Raw genomic sequence first — 27,455 nt, forward strand, 5'->3', positions numbered from 1 at the left:
CTGATAGAGACTTGGCCATCAAGATGAGCAACGTCCGCGTGCAAACTGTTTTTAGTGTTTTTAGGTCTTTAGTGTAAAACCTAGGTTAATAAGGGCACACTTGTGCTGTGCACGATTAAAAAAGCCTCATATTGCTGACAGGTTGGTTTCAATGAACCTTTTGAACATCTATGTATTGCACATTGTTGTTAGTAACGCTACTGTAATCAGTAGGAGACTGTGACCAACACATCATCTGAGATTTTATGTGTCGTCGTTTGAATGTAGATATATTTTAGGTTTATAGTCACTGATAAAAGGCAGAGATCTAAAACACTTTGAAGCATTGATCCACAGAATATTAGCAACTTGCTTATCTTTTCAACGATAGTTTTTAAATGTATTACATTTAATCCTCAGCCCCCATAGTATCATATTTTGTTCAAGATATTTTGTAGTGTAGTGGCATCCCATCATATTTTTAAACGTTGACTCAAATGTTTTTCTAAATCTCTCATATAACTGAGGAGAGATGAATGAGATTAATCAGAAATGGAATGTTGTCACGATTCCTCCACTCAGTGTGTCGCGGGAGCAGTGAGTGGCAGCTCAGTTTCCAATCTAGTGCAGGCATGTTCTGAGCTGTCGGTATTTTGATAGACAGCTTAGCCGTCTAATCTGAGACTGGGAGGTGCTGATCTTTCAGGTGTTCCCTCTTCTAAGTGGTTACTCAGCTACTTAGCTAAGCTGTCAGTCCCAGATATCTGCCAATCGTAGCATTTGCTTGTATTCCTGTGCTGTTTGTTGATGATTTGCTGTCTGACCTTGGATCTCATTCTGACCATCCATTTGCCTAGTCCCTTTGCACTGATCCACTATCTTCCTGGTTTTCCGACCTCGAACTGTGACCTGACTATGCCTTTGTCATTTCCCTTTAGTTTACTATGAGCTCTCTTGGTATCTGACCCTGGAAAGTTTGACTACCCCGCATCACGGCTTGTCCGTGAGTAGTGACTAGAAAAAAGCTTGGCTGCTTTATTTAGTCTTTCTTCATTAGCAATAGATGTTTGAAATACCAAATTGAGATCCATGATATATACAAAACTAAAAATCAATATGTTTGTTTATATAGTAGATCCTGGCTATCAATCAAGGGATCTTTCCCAACATCTGCAAAGAGTTTGTATGTTCTCTCCGTGTTTGCGTGGGTTTCCTCCGGGTACTCCGGTTTCCTCCCACATTCCAAAGACATACTGATAGGCAATTTAGATTGTGAGCCCCATCGGGGACAGCGATGATAATGTGCAAAACTGTAAAGCGCTGCGGAATATGTTAGTGCTATATAAAAATAAAGATTATTATTATGTGCAACAGTACGGTGCAATATATGTAAATACATATTCAAAATTAAACTATTTACCTCATATACTACTGACAATACTTAAAACCTTTCATAAATTGTGAAACTAACCATGTAATTCATGTTATTAACTGTACTGCCTGTAAAAGACAATATGTCTGGTGGTGGTCTTAGCGGTAGGGTTTTGGCATCTAGAATATCTGGGCGTTAGGGCGGATCTCTCATGGACAGAGGGGGCTGCGCTCTCTTGTGTCTCTGTGCGCAACTGTGCCCCTTGTGCTTTCGGACGTACTCCAGCTCCCCGGCGGGTTGCCTCTCATCACTCTCTAGTTGCGAGGGGTGGGTGGTTTCCTACAGGATGGTGGGGCAGTTACTAGACCCTGCCTTGTCTGTGTACTCCATTCCAGGGAACCGGTCTCATGGCATGGTGTGGATGGGAGACAGGACACCGTCGGTCCCAGCACTGACGCTATTTAAAGGTCCCGGGATGCTGGATTTCCCAGTGTCCGCTGTTGCCAGAAGACATGGGACGCTACGACTCCTGGTTCAGGTATGTAGTAGGAGGTTCCATCTTACCTGCCCTCCTCACCCCTTCCTCTGTCTAGCTGGGCAGAGGGTGGAGATTGGCCGTTACTTCAGCGGTGTCAGGTGATCCATGTGAATGATGTTTTAACCCGCCATATCCTTTATGTCACCACTAGTTATTCAGTTGCGCTTGAGTGGTACACTTGGTAGTTCTTTGGTTTGTCTCTGGCTCTGGTGCCCTCTGGTTCCTAAGTCTCTGTTTTATGCTTCCTGACTTTCCGAGTTTGTTTGTTATGTTCGTTTCTGCCTTACCGGTATAGTTTATTGGTGTGTTTGACCCATATGTGGCAAGTGTGCCCACCCAGCTTGTCTGTTGGCACCCGGGAAGGGCTCTGCAAAAGTCCCCGTCTTTAGTGGGGGCGAGTGAAGAGAACCCCTGCACTCAAGGGTGTGCATAAAAGTGACTGCTTGTGTGTCTGGCATACTGTTGCTGGCCTTCAGTCCGGTCATCTCACTTCCCGAGTGTCACATTTGTATATATTTTTGTCTTTGGACATTTCTGTTGATTGCCAGTCATCTTCTGCTCTGTGTATTATATAATCTTGGCTGCTTTACCTAGAAGCATGTTATGATTAATAACCACAATGGTGCAAAACGTGTCTTTGCTTTTCATATGATTTTATATTAATTTTTTCTTTGTTCTCTTTTTTGTCATGTTTTTAATATGTTGGGAATAAATTAGATTTTTTTTTTATCTCATTGGGATTGCTGGAACACACATCTCTCTCTAGTGTTACTCCTCCACCCAGGAATCAGCTGGGATCTTCTCCATGCGTGCCTTCATTCTCAATTTTAAGTCTTGTATCCATGAGCCGCATTTCATTGGGGTGAGCTAACAATTTTATTTTATTTGTGATATGCCATTATTGTCTGTGATGGGAACCCCCAAAAGTTGTCTATTGAAATGCTAAAGATGGTGAAAACATCACCTGAGCTATAAGCCAAATATCCTGCAAAGCATGCACATACTCCTAATGTGCCTAATCTTTACACCTAGAAAATGTGGTAAAATCACACAAAACGCACGTAGCCGCCCCTTCACAAACAGGGGCCAAGAGGTAAGGGGGGCCATTGCTACCTCCAAAACAGATGGAATCGTGCATTATGGAGATGGCTGGAACACTACACACTGTTAGGATTCAGCACGCTGTAATGCCAAAGCTTTCACCAGGGATGGACACCACATTTCATCTCATTTTAACCACGTGCCAATATTCTCCTGGTAATGATGGCAGCCCCCTCGCACGTCTTAGGCTACTATCACACTAGCGTCACAACGCACAATGAATTGCGACGTACCGACGCAAGAAGTGAAAGTGCCGCACAACGGGGGCAGCGGATGCTGTTTTTCAACGCATCCGCTGCCCCATTGTGAGGTGCGGGGAGGCGGGGGCGGAGTTGCGGCCGCGCATGCGCGGTCGGAAATGGCGGACACGACGCACCAAAAAATGTTACATGTAATGTTTTTTGGTGGCGACGGTCCGACGCAACCGTCGCACGGCGGTTGCGACATGTTTCAATGCGTCGCACTGCGTCGCTAATGCAAGTCTATGGAGAAAAAACGCATCCTGCAAGCACTTTTGCAGGATGCGTTTTTTCTACAAAACGACGCATAGCGACATGCATTGCACGACGCTAGTGTGAAAGCAGCCTAAGGCTACTTTCACACTAGCGTCGTGCACTGCACGTCGCTATGCGACGTGGCGGCGCACCGACGCTAGCAGTGAAAGCGCCGCACAACGGGGCCCCATTGTGAGGTGCGGGGAGGAGGGGGCGGAGTTCCTGCCGCACATGCGCGGTTGGAAATGCTGGACACGACGCACCAAAAAACGTTACATGCAACGTTTTTTGGTGGCGACGGTCCGATGCAGCACGACGGTTGCGACGTGTGGCAATGCGTCGCACTGCCTCGCTAATGCAAGTCAATGGAGAAAAAACACATCCTGCAAGCACTTTTGCAGGATGCGTTTTTTCTACAAAACGACGCATAGCGACGTGCACTGCACGACGCTAGTGTGAAAGTAGCCTTATCACACATAACGCACTTTATAAACAACATTCTCTTTGCACTACTTTCGATTTGAAGCTTGGGCACCTTTCCCTATTAAAAGATGGCGGCGGTGTGACGTTTCTTAGGTCACGTGATAGGGATTCCAGCTTGTGATTGGCGCAATAGTCAGCGGGGAATGATGACGCCAAATTTCCAGCGCCGCATGATCCATTGAGGCACCGGGAAGTTGCTGCATCTTTGTCTAGTCATGTCTCGGGGGTCCAGCGCGGGGTTTGACCGGCACATCACGATTTTCTCCCCCGAAGGGAGACTCTATCAAGTCGGTGAGTAACCGCTGGCTGCTTCTTTGTTTCTGCTGTGAAAGCTCTGCAGCTGCTGTGTCACGCTGGGCCTGTGGACCATGACTGGATGTGTCTCACTGATCATTCCTTACTTATAGCTATGGCTGCACCAGTACCAAACCCCACAGCAATGTCACCCAGCTTTCCCAGACCCTGATAGGCAAGCCTCTTTCCTCATACATTGTCTATAGGAAAACTGAGGGCCAACAGCCATAAGGGTCATCACCCAGAGGGGCCATCAGCCATAGGGATCATCATCTAAGCGGGTCATCACCCAGAGGGGGCCAGCATCCGTAGGGGGTCATCACCGGCACCGGAGATGTCCGTGTGTGTAATACTTGCAGAACACACATGTGGCAACAGTGTGCCGCATTAGTACCACACGGACGGCCGCCAGGAAAGAAGCGCTACAGTAAGCGCTGTTCCCTGGCGGCAGGTGCTGAAGATGACTCTCATCATTCTTCCCTGCTCTACTGGCGATCGGCGTGAGCAGAGGAGAATGATGAGAGTTATAATAAAGTCAGAATGATAACAGCAGGTGGGGGCTTTTGGGACTCTTACCCCCATCATCCATCACCTGCTGCCCCCAATAACAGTGACAGCAGAAGCGGATGATCGGGGTATTCTACAGACACCACCTGCAATATAACAAAATAACGTAATGAAAAACCCGACGTGGGTTCCCCACTATTTTCTTTAACCAACCAGGCAAAACTCACAGCTGGGGGCTGCAACCCTCAGCTGTCAGCTTCAGCAATGTTGGTTATCAAGAATAGAGGGGTCCCCACTCTGTTTTTTTAATTATTTAAATAAATAGTTGGAAAAAACGGCGTGGGGTCCCCCCCCCAAAATTTTTCACAACCAGCCTTGCTAAAGCTCACAGCTGGGGGCTGGGATTCTCAGGTTGGTAAGTGGCCATTGATATTGCCCCCCCCCAGCCTAAAAACAGCAGCCCGCAGCTGCCCAGAAAAGACACATCTATTAGATGCGGCAATTCTGGCGCTTTGCCCGGCTCTTCCCACTTGCCCTGTAGTGGTGGCAAGTGGGGTACATATTTGTGGGGTTGATGTCACCTTTTGTATTGTCCGGTGACGTCAAGCCCACGGTTTAGTAATGGAGAAGTGTCTGTAAGATACCTATCCATTACTAATCCTATAGTTACATTTAAATAAAGACACAGCAGAATAAAGTCCTTTAATTTAACCCCTTCACCCCCAGAGTTTTTTTCGTTTTTGTTTTTCGCTCCCCTCCTTCCCAGAGCCATAACTTTTTTATTTTTCCGTCAATATGGCCATGTGAGGGCTTATTTATTGCTGGACGAGATGTACTTTTGAACAATACCAATGGTTTTACGATGCCTTGTAACAGAAAACGGGAAAAAAATTCCAAGTGCGATGAAATTGCAAAAAAAAGTGCAATCTCACACTTGTTTTTTGTTTGGCTTTTTTGCTAGGTTCACCAAATGCTAAAACTAACTTGCCATTATGATTCTCTAGATCATTACGAGTTCATAGACACCAAACATGTCTAGGTTCTCTTTTATCTAAGTGGTAAAAAAAAATTCCAAAGTTTGCTTAAAAAGAAAACCAAATTGCGCCATTTTCCGATACCCGTAGCGTCTCCATTTTTCATGATCTGGGGTTGGGCGAGGGCTTACTTTTTGCGTGCCGAGCTGGCGTTTTTAATGATACCATTTTGGTGCAGATACGTTCTTTTGATCGCCCTTTTATTGCATTTTAATGCAATGTCGCGGTGACCAAAAAAACGTGATTTTGGCGTTTTGATTTTTTTCTCGCTACGCCATTTAGCGGTCAGGTTAATCCTTTGTTTTTATTGACAGATCGGGCGATTCTGAACACGGCAATACCAAATGTGTAGGTTTGATTTTTTTTTTTTTATTATTGTTTTATTTTGATTGGGGCGAAAGGGGGGTGATTTGAACTTTTATATATATATATTTTTTTTTTTTTATGTTTTTAAACACTTTTTTTTTTTTTTAATTTTGGCATGCTTCAATAGCCTCCATAGGAGGCTAGAAGCATGCACTACACGATCGGCTCTGCTACATAGAGGTGAAGCACAGATCACATCTATGTAGCAGAAATGCAGGGTTGCTTTGAACGCCGACCACAGGGTGGCGCTCAAAGCAATCGGCCATCAACAACCATAGAGGTCTCAAGGAGACCTCTGGTTGTTATGGCAATGCACCGATGACCCCCGATCATGTGACGGGGTCAGCGGTGCGAGCATCTCCGGCCGCGCGTCCGGGAGCGCTAGTTAAATGCCGCCGTCAGCGTTTGATGGCGGCATTTAACTAGTTAATGGGCGTGGGCGGATCGCGATTCCGCTCGCGCTCATTGCGCGCACATGTCAGCTGTACAAAACAGCTGACATGTCGCTGCTTTGAGGTGGGCTCACCGCCGGAGCCCACCTCAAAGCAGGGGATCTGCCAGCTGACGTACTATTCCGTCAGCTGGCAGAAAGGGGTTAAAAAATGCCACAGACCCCTTTAATAATCTCAATTAAGCCATACTTACGACCTCACTTAATTCCACTGAAGCCCTCGAACTCCTGTAATAAAAGTAAAATAAAAAAACAACAATATACCATACCTGTTCTTCGTTCTGTCCCACGCTGTAATCCATGTCTGGGGGCTAAATTGTTTTCAACCTGGATGGTGCCAAGATGCGTCCGTCTAGGCTGAGAACCACTGGTGACTGAATTGCTGAGAGCGCCGCATCATTCACCAGCAGTGACATCGCTGGCATTTTCCCACGGTCCTGAGGTCACTGCAGTTCAGCCCTGCCTCGATGATGCTGACAGCTGAGGGTTGCAGCTGCCAGCTGTGAGTTTTGCCTCGTTGGTTAAAGAAAATAGGGGGGAACGCACGTCGGGTTTTTCATTTATTTATTTTGTTAGATCGCAGGCGGCGGCTGAGGAATACCCCGATCATCCGCTCCTACTGTCACTGTTATTAGCGGCAGCAGGTGTCAGATGATCAGGGTAAGAGTCCCAAAAGCCCCTACCTGCTGTCATCATTTGGACTTTAATATAACTCTCATCATTCTCCTCTGCTCGTGCTGATCGCCAGCAGAGTAGGGGGAATGATGAGAGCCGTATTCAGCACCTGCCGCTGGGGAACAGCACTTACTGTAGTGCTTCTTCCCCGGTGCCGATCCATGTCACACGGATGACATCAATTTGTGTTCTATGTGTGCGGGATGTTTTGCCGCCTGTGCTGAGGGTAAAAAACAGACATGTCTACGTGTGGGGCACACAACCCATGGTTCATGGAAACACCCTGACATGTGCACAGACCCATTCGCTTGAATGGGTTTATGTGTGTCAGTGTCTCCGGTACGTGTGAAAACTGTCACCACACATACAGGAGACACAGATGTGTGAAGAGGCCTAAATACTTTTGTGTATTGGAAACATTTAATTTTTTTTTTTCCACACGGACGAGGCTATAAACAGCAAATTTGGAATGACCTCTGCTTTATAAAAATATATATAATTTTTTGTTTATTTCACACTAGTGTTCCCCAGAAAGTCATAAGACTTTGGGAGACATTTTAACATAATATATTTTTTATTGCTGATTTTCCCTGACACTGGGGAGGTATATTAGCCCCAGTTACAGGTGAAATTTCAGCCTCTTCGCTACACTGCTTCACTACACACGCACTGCTAACTAAAAGACAAAATAGCAGCACACCATGCTGAAGTCATAGTGATAAGAAACAGGGGACATTAGATGGAATCTACTCACCTGGTTGAGTTATGCAGGTTAGGCACAACTTTGATGAAAGTAGTAGCGAAGTGGTATTCCTCATGTAGGCCACTACTCCACCCGTTGAAGCCAACAGAACAGCTCATTAAACCATTGTGAGGCAAACACGAGAAAAAAATGTTGTGAGAGCTATTTGTTGTAACCTGAGGAAGACACCAGGTCGATTTAGAAACGGGCTGCTGTCTTGTAGTAAAATGTTTTATTGTTTTTCTGCATCTTCTTATCCATGTGTTCATCATGACAGCGCCCACCACAACAATTCTCTCTTTTTTGCATCACCGTAGCAGAGCTGACTGGATCTCTTAGCCCCCAGTAGCTCTTGCTCTGTCCCTACACCTAGCGATCACATGACTGTTGGGTCCGGATAGAGAAGAACTGTTCTTAAACCTAGCGATCACATGACTGTTGGGTCTGGAGAGAGAACAACTGTCCTTAAACCTAGCGATCACATGACTGTTGGGTCCGGAGAGAGAAGAGCTGCCCTTAAACCTAGTGATCACATGACTGTTGGGTCCGGAGAAAGAAGCACTGTCAGTGCTTCCTATTACCGTATACATAGTTGTTTAGCATTGCGTATACAGCAATAGAGAAGACAGAGATGGTAGTAAACCCGCTCTGCCTTCTGTATGTAAAGTTCTGCTGTCTCTGACGCAGTTCTCCCACATTTGCTCGATTTCCTGTAGCTGCGCCCCTATAGAACTAGAACTTAACTACAGAGTAGAACGTGGACCGCCCTGACATTTGTAGTCTATGAGCTGTCCAGAAATAAAGGGGTTGTCCAACAAGAATTGTTTATAACCAAAAATGTTATAAGTAACCAATGTCTCCATACTTCCCGAATGAGTGTCCTGTCGCTGCTCCTCTGAAAGTCTCCACTGGGCCATCATAAGTGATGACCTCTCATGCTTCAGTTACCTGACCGTTGAGGCCGACTACAAATTGGATTTTGCACTCTGTAACTATGGAGCCACACAAATCTGCATAGAAGCTGTAAACACAAAACTGTAGGAAAGTTGTAAAATGGCACCTATATGTTTCTTCCTCTCTGATAGCACCGTATCTAACGCTGCTGTTGGGGTTACCCAAGCAGTGTCGCCCTGTCAGCAGCTGTCCCTTGTAAAGATTTTTTTCCTTGTAACCTAAGGCTGCTATGGCAGCTCTAGTTAACCCCTTCACCCCCAAGGTTTGCACGTTAATGACCGGGCCAATTTTTACAATTCTGACCACTGTCCCTTTATGAGGTTATAACTCTGGAACGCTTCAACGGATCTTGGCGATTCTGACATTGTTTTCTCGTGACATATTGTACTTCATGATAGTGGTAAAATTTCTTTGATATTACCTGCGTTTATTTGCAAAAAAAATGGAAATTTGGCGAAAATTTTGAAAATTTTGCAATTTTCCAACTTTGAATTTTTATGCCCTTAAATCACAGAGATATGTCACACAAAATACTTAATAAGTAACATTTCCCACATGTCTACTTTACATCAGCACAATTTTGGAACCCAAATTTTTTTTTGTTAGGGAGTTATAAGGGTTAAAAGTTGACCAGCAATTTCTCATTTTTACAACACCATTTTTTTTTAGGGACCACATCTCATTTGAAGTCATTTTGAGGGGTCTATATGATAGAAAATACCCATGTGTGACATCATTCTAAAAACTGCACCCCTCAAGGTGCTCAAAACCATATTCAAGAAGTTTATTAACCCTTCTGGTGCTTCACAGGAATTTTTGGAATGTTTAAATAAAAATGAACATTTAACTTTTTTTCACAAAAAATTTACTTCAGCTCCAATTTGTTTTATTTTACCAAGGGTAACAGGAGAAAATGGACCCCAAAAGTTGTTGTACAGTTTGTCCTGAGTACGCCGATACCCCATATGTGGGGGTAAACCACTGTTTGGGTGCATGACAGAGCTCGGAAGCGAAGGAGCGCCATTTGACTTTTCAATGCAAAATTGACTGGAATTGAGATGGGACGCCATGTTGCGTTTGGGGAGCCCCTGATGTGCCTAAACATTGAAACCCCCCACAAGTGACACCATTTTGGAAAGTAGACCCCCTAAGGAACTTATCTAGAGGTGTGGTGAGCACTTTGACCCACCAAGTACTTCACAGACGTTTATAATGCAGAACCGTAAAAATAAAAAATCATATTTTTTCACAAAAATTATTTTTCGCCCCCAATTTTTTATTTTCCCAAGGGTAAGAGAAGAAATTGGACACCAAAAGGTGTTGTACAATTTGTCCTGAGTACGCTGATACCCCATATGTGGCGATAAACCACTGTTTGGGCGCATGGGAGAGCTCGGAAGGGAAGTAGCACCGTTTGACTTTTCAATGCAAAATTGACAGGAATTGAGATGGGACGCCATGTTGCGTTTGGAGAGCCACTGATGTGCCTAAACATTGAAACCCCCCACAAGTGACACCATTTTGGAAAGTAGACCCCCTAAGGAACTTATCTAGATGTGTTTTGAGCGCTTTGACCCACCAAGGGCTTCACAGAAGTTAATAATGCAGAGCCGTAAAAATAAAACAAAAATTTTTTCCCACAAAAATTATTTTTTTAGCCCCCAGTTTTGTATTTTCTCGAGGGTAGCAGGAGAAATTGGATGCCAAAATCTGTTGTCCAAGTTGTCCTGAGTGCGATGATATACCATATGTGGGGAGAACCACTGTTTGGGCGCATGGGAGGGCTCGGAAAGGAAGGAGCGCCATTTGGAATGCAGACTTAGATGGAATGGTCTGCAGGCGTCACATTGCGTTTGCAGAGCCCCTAATGTACCTAAACAGTAGAAACCCCCCACAAGTGACACCATGTTGGAAAGTAGACCCCCTAAGGAACTTATCTAGATGTGTGGTGAGCGCTTTGACCCACCAAGGGCTTCAAAGAAGTTTATAATGCAGAGCCGTAAAAATAAAACAAAAATTTTTTCCCACAAAAATTATTTTTCAGCCCCCAGTTTTGTATTTTCCCGAGGGTAACAGGAGAAATTGGACCCCAAAAGTTGTTGTCCAATTTGTCCTGAGTGCGCTGATACCCCATATGTGGGGGGAACCACCGTTTGGATGCATGGGAGGGCTCGGAAGGGAAGGAGCGCCATTTGGAATGCAGACTTAGATGGAATCGTCTGCAGGCGTCACATTGCGTTTGCAGAGCCCCTAATGTACCTAAACAGTAGAAGCCCCGCACAAGTGACCCCATTTTGGAAACTAGACCCCCCAAGGAACTTATCTAGATGTGTTGTAAGAACTTTGAACCCCCAAGTGTTTCACTACAGTTTATAACGCAGAGCCGTGAAAATAAAAAATCCTTTTTTTTCCCACAAAAATTATTTTTTAGCCCCCAGTTTTGTATTTTGCCAGGGGTAACAGGAGAAATTGGACCCCAAAGTTTGTTGTCCTATTTGTCCTGAGTACGCTGATACCCCATATGTTGGGGTAAACCCCTGTTTGGGCACACGGGAGAGCTTGGAAGGGAAGGAGCACTGTTTTACTTTTTCAACGCAGAATTGGCTGGAATTGAGATCGGACGCCATGTCGCGTTTGGAGAGCCCCTGATGTGCCGAAACAGTGGAAACCCCCCAATTATAACTGAAACCCTAATCCAAACACACCCCTAACCCTAATCCCAACAGTAACCCTAACCACACCTCTAACCCTGACACACCCCTAACCCTAATCCCAACCCTATTCCCAACCGTAAATGTAATCTAAACCCTAACCGTAACTTTAGCCCCAACCCTAACCCTAACTTTAGCCCCAACCCTAACTGTAGCCTTAACCCTAGCCCCAACCCTAGCCCTAACCCTAGCCCTAATGGGAAAATGGAAATAAATACATTTTTTTTATTTTTCCCTAACTAAGGGGGTGATGAAGGGGGGTTTGATTTACTTTTATAGCGAGTTTTTTAGCGGATTTTTATGATTGGCAGCTGTCACACACTGAAAGACGCTTTTTATTGCAAAAAATATTTTTTGCGTTACCACATTTTGAGAGCTATAAATTTTCCATATTTTGGTCCACAGAGTCATGTGAGGTCTTGTTTTTTGCGGGACGAGTTGACGTTTTTACTGGTAACATTTTTGGGCACGTCACATTTTTTGATCGCTTTTTATTCCGATTTTTGTGAGGCAGAATGACCAAAAACCAGCTATTCATGAATTTCTTTTGGGGGAGGCGTTTATACCGTTCCGCGTTTGGTAAAATTGATAAAGCAGTTTTATTCTTCGGGTCAGTACGATTACAGCGATATCTCATTTATATTATTTTTTTATGTTTTGGCGCTTTTATACGATAAAAACTATTTTATGGAAAAAATAATTATTTTTGCATCGCTTTATTCTCAGGACTATAACTTTTTTATTTTTTTGCTGATCATGCTGTATGGTGGCTCGTTATTTGTGGGACAAGATGACGCTTTCAGCGGTACCATGGTTATTTATATCTGTCTTTTTGATCGCGTGTTATTCCACTTTTTGTTCGGCGGTATGATAATAAAGCGTTGTTTTTTGCCTCGTTTTTTTTTTTTTTTTTCCTTACGGTGTTTACTGAAGGGGTTAACTAGTGGGCCAGTTTTATAGGTCGGGTCGTTACGGACGCGGCGATACTAAATATGTGTACTTTTATTGTTTGTTTGTTTTTATTTAGGTAAAGAAATGTATTTATGGGAATAATATTTTTTTTTTTTTTCATTATTTTGGAATATTTTTTTTTTTTTTTTTTTACACATTTGGAAATTTTTTTTTTTACTTTTTTACTTTGCCCCAGGGGGGGACAATACAGATCGGTGATCTGCCAGTTTGCATAGCACTCTGACAGATCACCGATCTGAGAGAAGTGCAGGCTGCTTCACAGTGCCTGCTCTGAGCAGGCTTCTGTGAAGCCACCCCCTCCCTGCAGGACCCGGATCCGCGGCCATCTTGGATCCGGGTCTGGAGCAGGCAGGGAGGGAGGTAAGACCCTCGCAGCAACGCGATCACATCGCGTTGCTGCGGGGGGCTCAGGGAAGCCCGCAGGGAGCCCTCTCCCTGCGCGATGCTTCCCTGCACCGCCGGCACATCGCGATCATGTTTGATCGCGGTGTGCCGGGGGTTAATGTGCCGGGGGCGGTCCGTGACCGCTCCTGGCACATAGTGCCGGATGTCAGCTGCGATAGTCAGCTGACACCCGGCCGCGCTCCCCCCGTGAGCGCGGCCGATCGGCTATGACGTACTATCCCGTCGAGGGTCAGATAGGCCCAGGTCACCTCGACGGGATAGTACGTCTAAGGTCACAGAGGGGTTAAAGGGGTTTTCCAGTTTCAGAAAACCCCTGTTCCACAACTGCAGTTTATTTAACAAAAAAACTAACGGTATGTGAACACGCTGTGTATTATGCATCGGCGTGTCTATTGTTCAGTCTTTATTTAACCAACAGAATATAACTCCTTCTGTGAAATCAAACTGTCCACTTAGAAAGCAACACTGTTTGACAATAAATTTCACATGCTGTTGTGCAAATGGAATAGACAACAGATGGAAATTATTGGCAATTATCAAGACACAACTCAGTAAAGGAGTAGTTCTGCAGGTGGGGACCACAGACCACATTTCAGTAACAATGCTTTCTGGCTGATGTTTTGGTCACTTTTGAATGTTGGTTGTGCTTTCACACTCGTGGTAGCATGAGACGGACTCTACAACCCACACAAGTGGCTCAGGTAGTGCAGCTCATCCAGGATGGCACATCAATGCGATCTGTGGCAAGATGGTTTGCTGTGTCTGTCAGCGTAGTGTGCAGAGGCTGGAGGCGCTACCAGGAGACAGGCCAGTAGACCAGGAGAGGTGGAGGGGGCCTTAGGAGGGCAACAACCCAGCAGCAGGACCGCTATCTCAGCCTTTCTGAATTGCCCACTGTACTGAAATGTTAGATGCAGAGAGGGACTGATGGGAGAGGGAGTGTCAGCTGATGCTCTCTTATACATCGTTGCTGTCAACTGTATTGGCATCCAGGATGCCGATACAGTTTAACATGCAATGACCGGCCCAGTGCCTGTGCTGCCACCCCCAGCTCATGGGCCTTATAGCAGCCACGTGGCCTGCTGACTTGTAATACAGCTCTGGCAAAAATTAAGAGACCACCACATCAAAACCCAGTCATGGGCAGCCCAATCTCCAGACCTGAATCCCATTGAAAACTTCTGGAATATAATCGACAGGATGATGGATAGTCAGACTCACAAGCCATCAAACAAAGAAGAACTGCTTAAATTTTTGTGCCAAGAAGCATGAGAGCTGTGATTAAAAATCATGGTTATTCCACAAAATGTTGATTTCTGAACTCTTCCTGAGTTAAAACATTAGTATTGTTGTTTCTAAATGATTATGAACTTGTTTTCTTTGCATTATTTGAGGTCTGAAAGCACTGTTGTTGTTTTCTTTTAATTTTGACCATTTCTTCTTTTCAGAAAAAAAAACAAAATTTATTGCTTGGAAATTCGGAGACATGTTGTCAGACGTTTATAGAATAAACGAACAATTTACATTTTACTAAAAAATATACCCATAAAGAGAAAAATCGGACAAACTGAACATTTTCCAGTGGTATCTTAATTTTTGCCAGAGCTGTATGTATGGAACGCCCACCAGGGCCGTGGGGTACTCTGTACCGGGTCCGGTACTTAAAGATATATGTCACGGCAGCGGCGACCCCGTCCGTGGCCCTGGGCGCCCATGTTAAAGGGAAGGTCTTTCAAGGGATTTGTAAAATAATAAATGTTCGTGACGCCACCTGTGGTATTCGGTCAGGGTTGACCAACGCCGCTTAACCCCTTTCTGACCTCGGACGGGATAGTACGTCCGAGGTCAGAAGCCCTGCTTTGATGCGGGCTCCGGCGGTGAGCCCGCACCAAAGCCGGGACATGTCAGCTGTTTTGAACAGCTGACATGTGCTGGTAATAGGCGCTGGCAGAATCGCGATCTGCCTGCGCCTATTAACTAGTTAAATGCCGCTGTCAAACGCAGACAGCGGCATTTAACTACCGCTTCCGGAAAAACGAGTATTGGAAAATGGCACAATTTTTTTTTTTTTTTTTTTTTTTTTTAGCAAACTTTGGAATTTTTTTCACCACTTAGATAAAAAATAACCTAGTCATATTAGGTGTCTATGAACTCGTACTGACCTGGAGAATCATAATGGCAGGTCAGTTTTAGCATTTTGTGAACCTAGCCAAACAAAAAACCAATGTGAGACTGCACTTTTTTTGCAATTTCACTGCACTTGGAATTTTTTTCCCATTTTCTAGTACACAACATGGTAAAACCAATGATGTCGTTCAAAAGTACAACTCGTCCCGCAAAAAATAAGCCCTCACATGGCCAAATTGACGGAAAAATAGAAAAGTTATGTCTCTGAGAAGGAGGGGAGTGAAAAACGAACACGGAAAAATGGAAAATCCCAAGGTCATGAAGGGGTTAAAGGGGTCCTCTGGGGTAATGTTATGGCAGCCAGATGGTATAACTTCCCACAGGTGAAGTAGGTCCCCAGGGCTCCCAATGAATAGATGGAAGGTGGTGAGTGGTGCAGTAAAGAATGAAGGACGCAGTTGTGCAGTCTTTTTACCTGGTTTACTGATGGTAGCAGGCAGCCACAGTCCAGGGCACCAGATCACAGGTACAGGCAGGGCCCGGCCAGCTTGGAAGCGAGTTCAGAGTTCAGCTTTACCAGGTGAAGTTAAAAGCCTTCCTTCTAGCACTGTGTTATCATAGTCCCTTACTGCTTATGGCTTCTTAGCAAGGTCCTCTCAGTTATCTCTGTCCTTTAATGAAGTGGGACACAAACCCGTATGACAGGTGACGCAAGTCTTTTTACAGGGTCTCTATCATGACCCGGGTTCTGTGTCACTGTGTTTCCTGGGCATTAGGGTGGACAGTTTACTTGTAGTCTAGCTGTCCTACCGGTTTCTGCTGTGCCTCTTAGAGTATGACACAACCTCGGTCTTCCGGTTACCGGAATCTGCGCTATTCTCCCTTTTTGTCACTCTCCTATGCTTCGCTCTCCGGCACGTTAGCTAAAGGCTGTTCTTCCTTCTGTATCTTGCTATCCAGGGGCTACAGCACCTCAGGCTGGACGGCCCCTCACCCGTCCTTCTGCTTCTGCCTCAGACTGCTCCAGTCTGCTGACTGGCACCAACTGTTTAACTCTTCCTAACTGCCTAGAAACTAACTCCTCCTCCCGACCAGAGAGAGCAGCTCCCCTAAAGTCAGGTGTAGAGCTCCCCCCTTCTGGCCTGGAGTCAGAACGGTGTTGTATGCTTTGTGGTTACCTGATAAAAGGAATCCTTCATCGCTTCCAAGCGTGACATCACTCTCCCCATGAGTAGAGCAATGCCTCTGTGACAACCAGGACCCTGGGGCGTCACATGTACAGTTGTGCTCAAAAGTTTACATACCCCGTCAGAATTCTTGCTTTCTTGGCATATTTTTTTTCAGAGAATATGAATGATAACACCAAAACTTTTTCTCCACGCATGGGTAGTGATTGGGTGAAGCCATTTATTGTCAAACTACTGTGTTTTCTCTTTTTAAATCATAATGACAACCCAAAACATCCAAATGACCCTGAACAAAAGTTTGCATACCCTGGTGATTTTGGCCCTCGCACACATTAGACTGTCGGCAGCTTGGGACACCTTTAATGTGTAGGGGGGCCTCTAGGCTCACACTGAAAGAAGGATTCTCTGATTAGACAACCTCTTTGAAAGGACGTTCCCATTTTAACTAATTGGGCCATATCTGCGGGATATGCTATAAATATCAGATGGATGGAGGACCCAGCTCTAGGGTGAGAGGTGTCCGCGGTGACCACAGACTGAATGGAGAGGTCATGAATGTGCTCAGCTCTCTTCATTTAGGTCTATAGGGCTTAGAAAAGCTCCCAGGATTGGAGAATGGAAAGAAAAAAATTAGACTGCGCAGAAGTGAAACTGAAACAAGATCTACGAGACTGCACCCTACATACAGTAGATGTGCAGCAGGAAGGCCAGGCTGGTTATGTGTCTTCATTATTTTATTTGCCTGGTGTCATTTGTATATTATAAGATAAATCATACTATAAATTTTTGGAGCCACTTTTACTCGAATGAGCAATCTCCTCTCTTATAGATCTACGATGCAGGGTATAAAGTTGGGCTTGAATAGTAAATGTCTGGTGATACAAAGGAAAGCACTATGGCTGTGTGCACACGTTGTGTTTTTTCGCTATAAAAAACACATACATTATGCATCCCATCATTTAGAATGCATTCCGCAATTTTTGTGCACATGATACGTTTTTTTCTGCAAAAAAACGCATCGCAGTAAAAAACGCAGCATGTTCATTAAATTTGCGGATTTTTCGCGGTTTTCCCGCTATTCTATGCATTGGGAAAAAAACGCGGTAAAAACGCGTGCGGATAATTAATTAATGGCTATTTAACCCCTTACTGACCTCGGACGGGATAGTACGTCCGAGGTCAGCTCCCCTGCTTTGATGCAGGGCTCCGCGGTGAGCCCGCATCAAAGCCGGGACATGTCAGCTGTTTTGAACAGCTGACATGTGCCCGCAATAGCGGCAGGTGAAATCGTGATTCACCCGCTGCTATTAACTAGTTAAATGCCGCTGTCAAACGCAGACAGCGGCATTTAACTACCGCATCCGGCCAGGCGGCCGGAAATGATGTCATCGCTGACCCCCGTCACATGATCGGAGGTCGGTGATGCTTTAGAATGGTAACCATTGATCGCTGTTATGTAGCAGAGGCGATCGCGTTGTGCCTGCTTCTAGCCTCCCATGGAGGCTATTGAAGCATGCCAAAAGTAAAAAAAAAAAAAAAAAAGTTAAAAAAATGTGAAAAAAATAAAAAAAAATATAAAAGTTTAAATCACCCCCCTTTCGCCCCAATCAAAATAAATCGTGTTCAGAATCGCCCGATCTATCAATTAAAAAAAAGCATTAACCTGATCGCTAAACGGCGTAACGAGAAAAAAATGTGAAACGCCAGAATTACGTTTTTTTTTGGTCGCCGCGACATTGCATTAAAATGCAATAACGGGCGATCAAAAGAACGTATCTGCACCAAAATGGTATCATTAAAAACGCCAGCTCGGCACGCAAAAAATAAACCCTCACCTGACCCCAGATCACGAAAAATGGAGACGCTACGAGTATCGGAAAATGGCGCTTTTTTTTTTTTTTTGCAAAGTTTGGAATTTTTTTTCACCACTTAGGTGAAAAATAACCTAGTCATGTTAGGTGTCTATGAACTCGTAATGACCTGGAGAGTCATAATGGCAGGTCAGTCTTAGCATTTAGTGAACCTAGCAAAAAAAGCCAAACAAAAAACAAGTGTGGGACTGCACTTTTTTTGCAATTTCACAGCACTTGGAATTTTTTTCCCGTTTTCTAGTACACGACATGGTAAAACCAATGATGTCTTTCAAAAGTACAACTCGTCCCGCAAAAAATAAGCCCTCACATGGCCAAATTGACGGAAAAATAAAAAAGTTATGGCTCTGGGAAGGAGGGGAGTGAAAAACGAACACAGAAAAACGAAAAATCCCAAGGTCATGAAGGGGTTAATGCATTGGGAAGCTCCGGAAAAAAACACGTCAAAAACGCGAAAAAAGCTCATGCAGATTTCTTGCAGAAAATGTCCGGTTTTGCTCAGGAAATTTCTACACATAACATATGTGCACATAGCTTAAGAGGATTGCACAATCCTGGGTAAACTGTGATGACCCCAGGGGTTTATCTGCCTCTGTTCACTATTTATAGGCGAGAGGTTTTCGAAAAGTATCTATAAAACTATGTGTCATTTCTTCTCTTCCTTGTCTTGTTACTTTCCCATTTGCAAGTTGAGAAATGACGTTTGTAAAGTTTCCCCATCTTCATAAACGTTTAGTCTAACATCTTTCATTTTCCTCATCTTTTTGCAAGTCATTCTATAAGGAATGTCTCACAAATTCTAAACGTATTATTTATATGTAGCCATACAGCATTCTCTTTCAGGAGGCAAAAATATACCTAAATAGGTTGAAAATAGTAAGGTACCACATTTTTCTTAACATTAGACGCACCCCAGGTTTAGACAGGGAAAAGAAAAATTATTATTTTTTTTCCTATTAATTAAATCTTCCCTGTCTGTGTAAAGTCAAGGGGTCAATATTACTAATTTGGTAGAATAGGGAGGTAATAAATCTTTTTTTAGGGTATGTGCACACGTAAACTGGAGGACTGCGGATTTTTCCGCAGCGGATTTGATAAATCCGCAGGGCAAAACCGCTGCGGTTTTTCCTGCGGATTTATCGCGGTTTCTATTGCGGTTTCCGCTGCGGGTTTACACCTGCAGTTTTCTATTGGAGCAGGTGTAAACCCGCAGCAGAATCCGCACAAAGAATTGACATGCTGTGGAATGTAAACCGCTGCGTTTCCGCGCGTTTTTTTCCACAGCTTTGTACTGTAAACTCATGGGAAACTGCTGCGGACCCGCAGCTGCGGATCCACAGCAAAATCCGCAGGTGTGCACATAGCCTTATACACACAGCTCTGCAGCATGCGAATGCCGGTGCACACAGCTCTGCTGCATGCTCTATAAAAGGTAATTACCAGTGCTGTTACTACTGAAATCACAAAGAAAGAGGCAGCATGTATAGGCGTTGCTTTCACACTGACCTTGTAAACCCATTGCTTTATTGGGGCGGAATGGTTTCTCCATTTAAGGCATTTTGGTGGTACTGAGTGCTTATTTTTGGAAGGGGGCGCTGGTCATATTGGGAGCACTATGTCACCTTTAAAGGTGTTATCCACCAGAGAAAATATGTTTGTCAAGGGGTCAGATTGGTTACAAAAACGTGCTCTCACCAGTGCCCCACAGGTTCCAGCTACCCGCTCACTCAATTAGTAATTTTGGGAGTTGTTTTGGAAACTAGGGGTTAAGTTTTGCAATGTGTCTGATAAACAGATTTCCTTGTACCCATAAAGAAGTTTTCATTTTGCCTTTGGCCTGCAATTTTATTTTACAAGTGTAGTAAAGCAAATGCTTTATCAGTTTGTGAAAATTTCCTGGAAAAGTGCCAGCAATCACTGGTAGTAAAGTATTATATGTAGCTCAGGAAGTACAGCATATTCCCCTAGTTGTGGGTGAACTTTGTGTGTTTATTTTCAAACCTTCCTTCTCAAAATCTGTGAACAACCCTTATGTTGATGGCCACCTTGCTTGTATATGTATTAGGCACAATTGCTGTGATCACTTAATTCTAGGGGGAAGTGGCAGGGTAGTGCCCGGATTTGGGAGGGAGGCGGCAGGATAGTGCCCGGATTCGGGAGGGAGGCGGCAGGATAGTGCCCGGATTGTCTTTTTCAGGTGTGTATAAAAAACATGGTCCACTTTTGTGTATGTCTGAAAAGTAGGGTTGAGCGAAACGGATCGGTCAATTTCATAAGTTGGCGACTTTCGGCAAAGTCGGGTTTCGTGAAACCCGAACCGATCCCAGCGTGGGATCGGCCATGTGGTCGGCGATCTTCACGCCAAAGTCGCATTTCGTATGACGCTTTAACCGCCATTTTTTCAGCCAATGAAGGAGTGTGGGCAGCGTGATGACATAGGTCTTGTGTTGCTTTCTGCGGCGTCAGAGGGGGGGGGAGAGAGAGAGAAAATGAAAATATATATAAAAATATCCCCATTGACTTGCATTGGGTTTCGTGTTTCGGTCGGCCCCCCAACTTTTCACACGATCCGACTCTTTTCACACGATCCGACTTTCGATCCGACTGGATCCTAAAAAAGCAAAAGTCGCTCAACCCTACTGAAAAGGACAAAACTGCCAGGACGGAGGCTAGACAGGGTCCACAGTGACTCCATCGGGGCTATGTCTGGGTTCCCATCAGCTCCTAAATGTAGTGCTCAGCGTGGAGCACTGTGTGAGCCTGGTCTTACCGTGGCCTATTTAATTCATTTTCAGCACTGAAAGCAGGAACTAGACGAAAAATGTGTGTGTGTGTGTGTGTGTGTGTGTGTGTGTGTGTGTGTGTGTGTGTGGTGGGGGGGGGGGGGTAAAAAAAAAATGTGCTACAGCCTGCAGTCAAAGACTGGCAGGTGAAAGAAATTACTGTTGCAAGAATTAAGAATAAGAAATTGTGTTGAAGCCAGGGTTTTCTTTTTGGTGGGTTGGGAGTTCTAAAAAATAACCATGAGGCTATGTGCACACGTCAGGATTTGTGGCAGAAATTTTCCTGACAAAAACCGGACAAAAAAATGGACATTTCTGCCAGAAATCCGCATGCGTTTTTACCGTGAGTTTACCGCGGTTTTGATGCGTTTTTTTTTTTTTGCGTTTCTTTTCCCAATGTATGGAATAGCAGGAAAAACGCGAAAAAAACGTAAAATTAATGAACATACTGCTTTTTTTTTTACCGCGCTGCGTTTTTTTTTTCGCGGAAATAATGCATGCGTTTTTATCACGAAAAAAAGCGGAATAATCTGAACGTGTGCACATACCCTAAAGGTTTAAAATGTAACATAAAAAGCATCGTATTTACTTATCCGATCACCACTCCTCTCCACTTATATCAATGCAATATCCAATGCCCATGCCAGCAGTACATAATTTAGGGGGATGACAATATAAGGTTAATAAAGATTATTATACTATAATAAGTACAATTGTTTTGGGTTTTTTTACACACATTTTTGTTTGAAGAATGGCAAAAAAAACCCTTATTTTATTTTTCACCTATTTCTTAACATGGCTTATATCTCTCCTCTTTTTTCCTCTCAGAATATGCGTTTAAAGCCATCAACCAAGGAGGCCTCACATCGGTGGCGGTCCGGGGGAAAGATTGTGCCGTTGTGGTCACACAAAAGAAAGTCCCGGTAACTAAAATAAACATCATGTCATGGCCAGTGAACAGAAGATACACCAGTCTTTATTTTTTAAGCCTCGGGGAGGAAGAAATTCCCCAATTTGTATTTGGCTTGGCATCAGTTTCTATGTAGAGGTCCTGCTCCATTACCACATATGATACTGCCGGAAGCTATGAGAACCTGGTTATTATCGGATGAGAATCATCCATTCGAGTCTACAAGGGCTCAGAAAAATCTGTTGCCATAAGGAGCCACTATATTACATCTGATTTTTACGGATACGTGGCAATTCTGTAACATAGGAAACTATAAACGGTCTTTAATAGTAGCTGGAAAAAAATGATTGTAGATGAATTAGTGAGAAAAAAAAAATTGTCCCACTTTTCTGGATGAAACCGAACGATTTCTTATGTGCTCGTGTGAATTTAGCCTAAAATTGTATTTCTTTTTTTTTTTCAGCGGAATAATGATCCCCGTTTCATGTACATGTTCTGCAATTGTTACATTTATAGACTTCTACATAACTCTTCTTTCCTTTTGTAATGTACTGATGCAGGACAAGTTGCTGGATAGCAATACCGTGACCCATCTGTTCCAGATAACGGAGAGCATCGGCTGTGTGATGACCGGCATGACAGGTGACGTGACCGTCTTTACCATGTGTCCACTACTGGATTACATTACATTTCTGCTGTCGCTCTCCATTACTCTAACTAACGCGTTGCAGGATTACGTCCACATCCAGAGCGCAGGCAGTGTTAGCAAGTATTAGATGGATTAATCCCCTCCATCACCAATGTTCAAAGCCCAGGTTATCCATAAATCCCCGCCTGAAGTGGCGTCAATTTAAGTCTTGGAGGAATTCATCTCCTGGAAAGATTCTTGCCTGCGCTGGACATATATCAGCCTATACCAAGCAGTATGCAGGTGATTGCTGGGACTATTGATTAGGGTAAAGCGCCACTGCCACAGCCCTACCGGACAGGCACCAGTATGAAAAATTTGTCTTCAAATTCAAAGAAGAATTACTATTAAAAGGGATATTTTTAAGTTTATAAGTTATCCGCTATCCAGGGATAAAGGATAACTTCCTGATCACTGTGACCCCTACCGATCCCCAACAACCAGGGGTTCTGAAGAGCCCTCCCGTGTACTGCTGCTCCATGAGACCATGAATGAGTGGAGTAGCAGTGTGCATGATCGACCTCCATTCCATTCACGTTTGGTTCTCTGGATTGATGAGGGGTCCCAACATTTTGCCCCCTCCTTTGATTTGTTATCCCCTGGCTTCCAAATTTGAGATTATCCCTTTAATTTGAGTGACAACTTTTCTATTCTCTGCTGCAGTCAGATGTCTCATTGTGTGTCAGTGTGTATTATACATTATTTTTTAATGTGGTGACTTCTCTGCCTCCAGCGGACAGCAGGTCTCAGGTGCAGAGGGCCCGCTATGAAGCTGCCAACTGGAAGTACAAGTACGGTTACGACATCCCAGTGGATATGCTTTGTAAACGGATCGCTGATATCTCACAAGTGTACACACAAAATGCAGAAATGAGGCCACTGGGCTGCTGTAAGTATCTCATGTACGATATTCCACTTTCATCAGCATCACTGTCCCCATTGGGCTCACAATCTAGATTCCCTATCAGTATGTCTTTGGAGTGTGGGAGGAAACCAGAGAACCCGGAGGAAACCATCGCAAACACAGGGATAATATACAAACTCCTTGCAGCTGCTGTCCAGAAGCCACCGTGCTGCCCCATATGACCACTGTGGCTTTGCATCTATAAATTTAGGATGCTGTCACTTATTCTGTTATATGCTCTTTCTGTATGTCATGGTTTTTTTTACACCTTTTCTGTTTTTATTTAGGTATGATCCTTATTGGAATAGATGAAGAAAATGGAGCTCAGGTCTATAAGTGTGACCCTGCCGGGTATTATTGTGGCTTCAAGGCTACCACAGCTGGTGTCAAACAGACCGAAGCCACCAGTTTTCTGGAAAAGAAAGTGAAGAAGAAATTTGATTGGACATTTGAGCAGAGCGTTGAGGTTGGTGCCATGTTTTTCTCAGTGTACGCTTCTTGTTCAAGCTGTACTCTTGTGCCATTGGGAACGTACACGATAATTATGAGCCTCTGTACACGGGCTGTCACATTTATTATTATATAAACATTAAAAGGACATGTAGTGGATACACTTGGAAGCCCAGGATGGCTAGCGACCAACGCGTTTTGACAATGAGGACTTAATCATGGTCTCAACTATTATTAAGACCACAAGTCGAAACGCGTCGGTCGCTAGCCATCCTTTTTCACATTGTTTGCTTCTGCATGCACAGAGCTAGGGCGACTCCCTGCGTGGACTCCATCTTCATTCTGTCCATATATATATATATATATATATATATATATATATATATATATATAATATATATATATATATACTAGACTGGCCCGATTCTAATGCATCAGGTGTTCTACAATATGCATGTCCCCGTAGTATATGGACAATGATGATTCCAGAATTCGCGGCAGACTGTGCCCATCACTGATTGGTCGAGGCAACCTTTATGACATCGTCGCCATGGCAACCATTATGACATCTACGTCGATACTGTGCCCGTCGCTGATTGGTCGAGGCGACCTTTATGACATCATCATCGCCATGCTGTGCCCGTCGCTGATTGGTCGAGGCCTGGCGGCCTCGACCAATCAGACGCGGGATTTCCAGGACAGACAGACAGACAGACAGACGGAAAAACCCTTAGACAATTATATATATAGATAGATAAGTTTATTCAGTACAGACCAAAAGCTTGGACACACCTCATTTAAAGATTTTTCTGTATTTTCATAACTATGAAAATTGTACATTCACACTGAAGGCATCAAAACTATGAATTAACACATGTGGAATTATATACTTAACGAAAAAGTGTGAAACATTTGAAATTATGTCTTGTATTCTAGGTTCTTCAAAGTAGCCACCTTTTGCTTTGATGACTGCTTTGCACACTCTTAACGACCAGAGGGATTTGAATTTCTTTTTTGCTCTTCTTCTCAGAGCCATAACTTTTTTTATTTTTCCGTCAATATGGCCGTGTGATGGCTTGTTTTTTGCGGGACAAGTTGTACTTTTGAACAACTCTATTGGTTTTAACATATCGTGCACTGGAAAATGGGGAAAAAAAAACAAGTGTGGTGAAATTGCACAGGTTTTTTTTTTGTGTTTTTTTTTTTACCATGTTCACTAATTGCTGCAACTGACCTGCCATTATGGTTATCCAGGTCATTATGAGTTCATAGACACCAAACATGTAAAGGTTCTTTTTTTATTTAAGTGGTGGAAAAAATATCCAAAATTAGTTTTAAAGAAAAAAAACTGCATTTTCTGAGACTTGTAGAGGCTCCACTTTTCGTGATCTGGTGCTGGGCGAGGGCTTATTTTTTGGGCGCCGAGCTGACGTTTTTATAGATATCATTTTGGTGTAAATACGATCTTTTGATCCCCAGTTATTGCATTTTTTTGCAATGTATTTGCGACCAAAAAAACTTAATTCTGGCGTTTTTCAATTTTTGCTTTCTCGTTACACCGTTTAGCGATCGGGTTAATTCTTTTTTTCTTTATGCCTGCACCACGTTTGGCTGTTTAACTGTCTAAAAGCCCTGATCATTAGCAAGTCCCTGGTAATGCCACATGCATGCAGTCACATATCTTCAGCATACTTTGCTCTGAGCAGTCACGTATAGGGCGTGAGCCTTACTCATGTGCAGTCACTCTTGAGACTAGCTCCGTGCACGGACAGGATATCAGTCAGCTGCAATTAACATTTCTGGGGAGGTTTTAATCACTAAACAATTTGTTTCTTAGGAATTCAAGCAGAATTATTATTGTTTATGAATAACCAGGACTGCTTGTATATTACATAAGGTTCTCGATCAACCATTGCACCTTTTCTTTTCTTTCTTTTTAGACTGCCATCTCTTGTCTCTCCACCGTTCTGTCTATCGATTTCAAACCCTCTGAGCTTGAGGTTGGCGTAGTGACCCTTCAGGATCCAAAATTCAGGTTTGTATGGACGAGAAGACCCAGGCGGAGTTGTCACGTTTATGTTTTTTAATATTTTATTATAATTTTTCTTTTAGTAGTTAGGATTAGCGACCCAAATCAGTCCTCAGAATAAAGGGTCTAGTGTGCTAGATAAATGCAGTGTTTTTCAGTACATCCCAGTGTATTCTTATCAAGCAAGTGGCTGACGACGCTAGGAAAAGCTGTTAAGGACCCTTTATTTTAAAGAATGGTGAGGGTCTCAACCATCCTAGGCAACATGCCATTATTCTAATGATGAGAAAGCTACTGTTTGCCCACTCTAAAGTCAGTAAGATGAAAATGAAATGATGGGACATGGGAGCATAAGTAATTTTTATATTTCCCTTGCATTGGATATTATTGTATTATCTCATGCCTCCTATGGAGAAGGGGGTAATCATGTAAAATTGCGCAGTGACTGCAGTTTTTTCTTTTAAGGGGTTCAGTACATTTTAATAGTTCTTGGAATGATAATAAGTTTCAAATTGGATGTGTTTAAAAAGGAAATATTTCTATGTTGAGAGAACCTTATAAATGTACCTCCGCCATATACTGTGTAATGGCTGTGTCCTACCATGCACAGCTGCTCCAGTTCATAGTCTGCACATGTCAGAGGTCTTGGCCAGGGAAGGAAACTTAAGTTACTTATGATACAGTATATAGACGACACAGCAGGGGTTCACAGCTGCTTCTTTCTGAGGTAACACAATTCCCTGCTTGTTTTATCACAGGAGGAAATGATTCTGCTGCGTCCCCAGTCCCTTGAGCTCATCATAAATCAAGTCAGTGGCATATAAGCTCAGAGACTTCTGGAGCTTCTACCACTCTGACTTGATTTATAAGGAGTTTAGAATGCTGAGAATGCAGCAGAAAAACTCAACTCCTGTGATGAAACAGGCAGGGAAATGTGTTGCCTCAGAAAGCAGCAGCCCCTGCTGTTTCGTTTCTATACTCTTTTATAATAAGTGACTTATGCTTCCTCCCCTGGTCAGGAACTGGAGTGGCATTGCACAGTCTTACATATTATATAGAGAAGGGGCACATTTATAAGATTCTCAGCACAGGAACATTTTTTTTTTTAGTACAGTTGTAGTTGTAGATTCTTCCATGATCTATTAATTAAAATGTACTTTGATCTTGGGACAATCTTTTTAGTTCTGCAAATTACAACTATTTCCTGAGGTTTTGGGCATGGTTCCCATCTGCACTGCATGATTTCAGTGTATAATATATATTTTGTATTTCAGGATTCTCACAGAAACAGAGATTGATGTTCATCTGGTAGCATTAGCAGAGCGCGACTAGCATGTCACTAGATCTGACAAGTGATCACAAACTTTTTGCCTATTGTCCTCCTGTGTACCATTTTCTCTGTAAAAATAAAGAGATTTTTGAATATCA

General features: G+C 43.6%; 1 protein-coding gene across 1 annotated transcript; it reads left to right on the top strand.

The window, feature by feature from the left end:
- Positions 1–4,098: 4,098 nt before the first annotated feature.
- Positions 4,099–27,455, top strand: PSMA6 (proteasome 20S subunit alpha 6). Its single transcript, XM_077262829.1, has 7 exons — positions 4,099–4,258; positions 21,875–21,969; positions 22,517–22,598; positions 23,378–23,533; positions 23,836–24,014; positions 25,939–26,033; positions 27,302–27,455. The coding sequence occupies exons 1-7, from the start codon at positions 4,183–4,185 to the stop codon at positions 27,357–27,359; spliced, it is 741 nt and encodes a 246-aa protein (XP_077118944.1). The 5' UTR covers positions 4,099–4,182; the 3' UTR covers positions 27,360–27,455.

This window comes from Ranitomeya variabilis, chromosome 1 (assembly GCF_051348905.1).
Source record: "Ranitomeya variabilis isolate aRanVar5 chromosome 1, aRanVar5.hap1, whole genome shotgun sequence".
Taxonomy (NCBI): Eukaryota; Metazoa; Chordata; class Amphibia; order Anura; family Dendrobatidae; genus Ranitomeya; species Ranitomeya variabilis.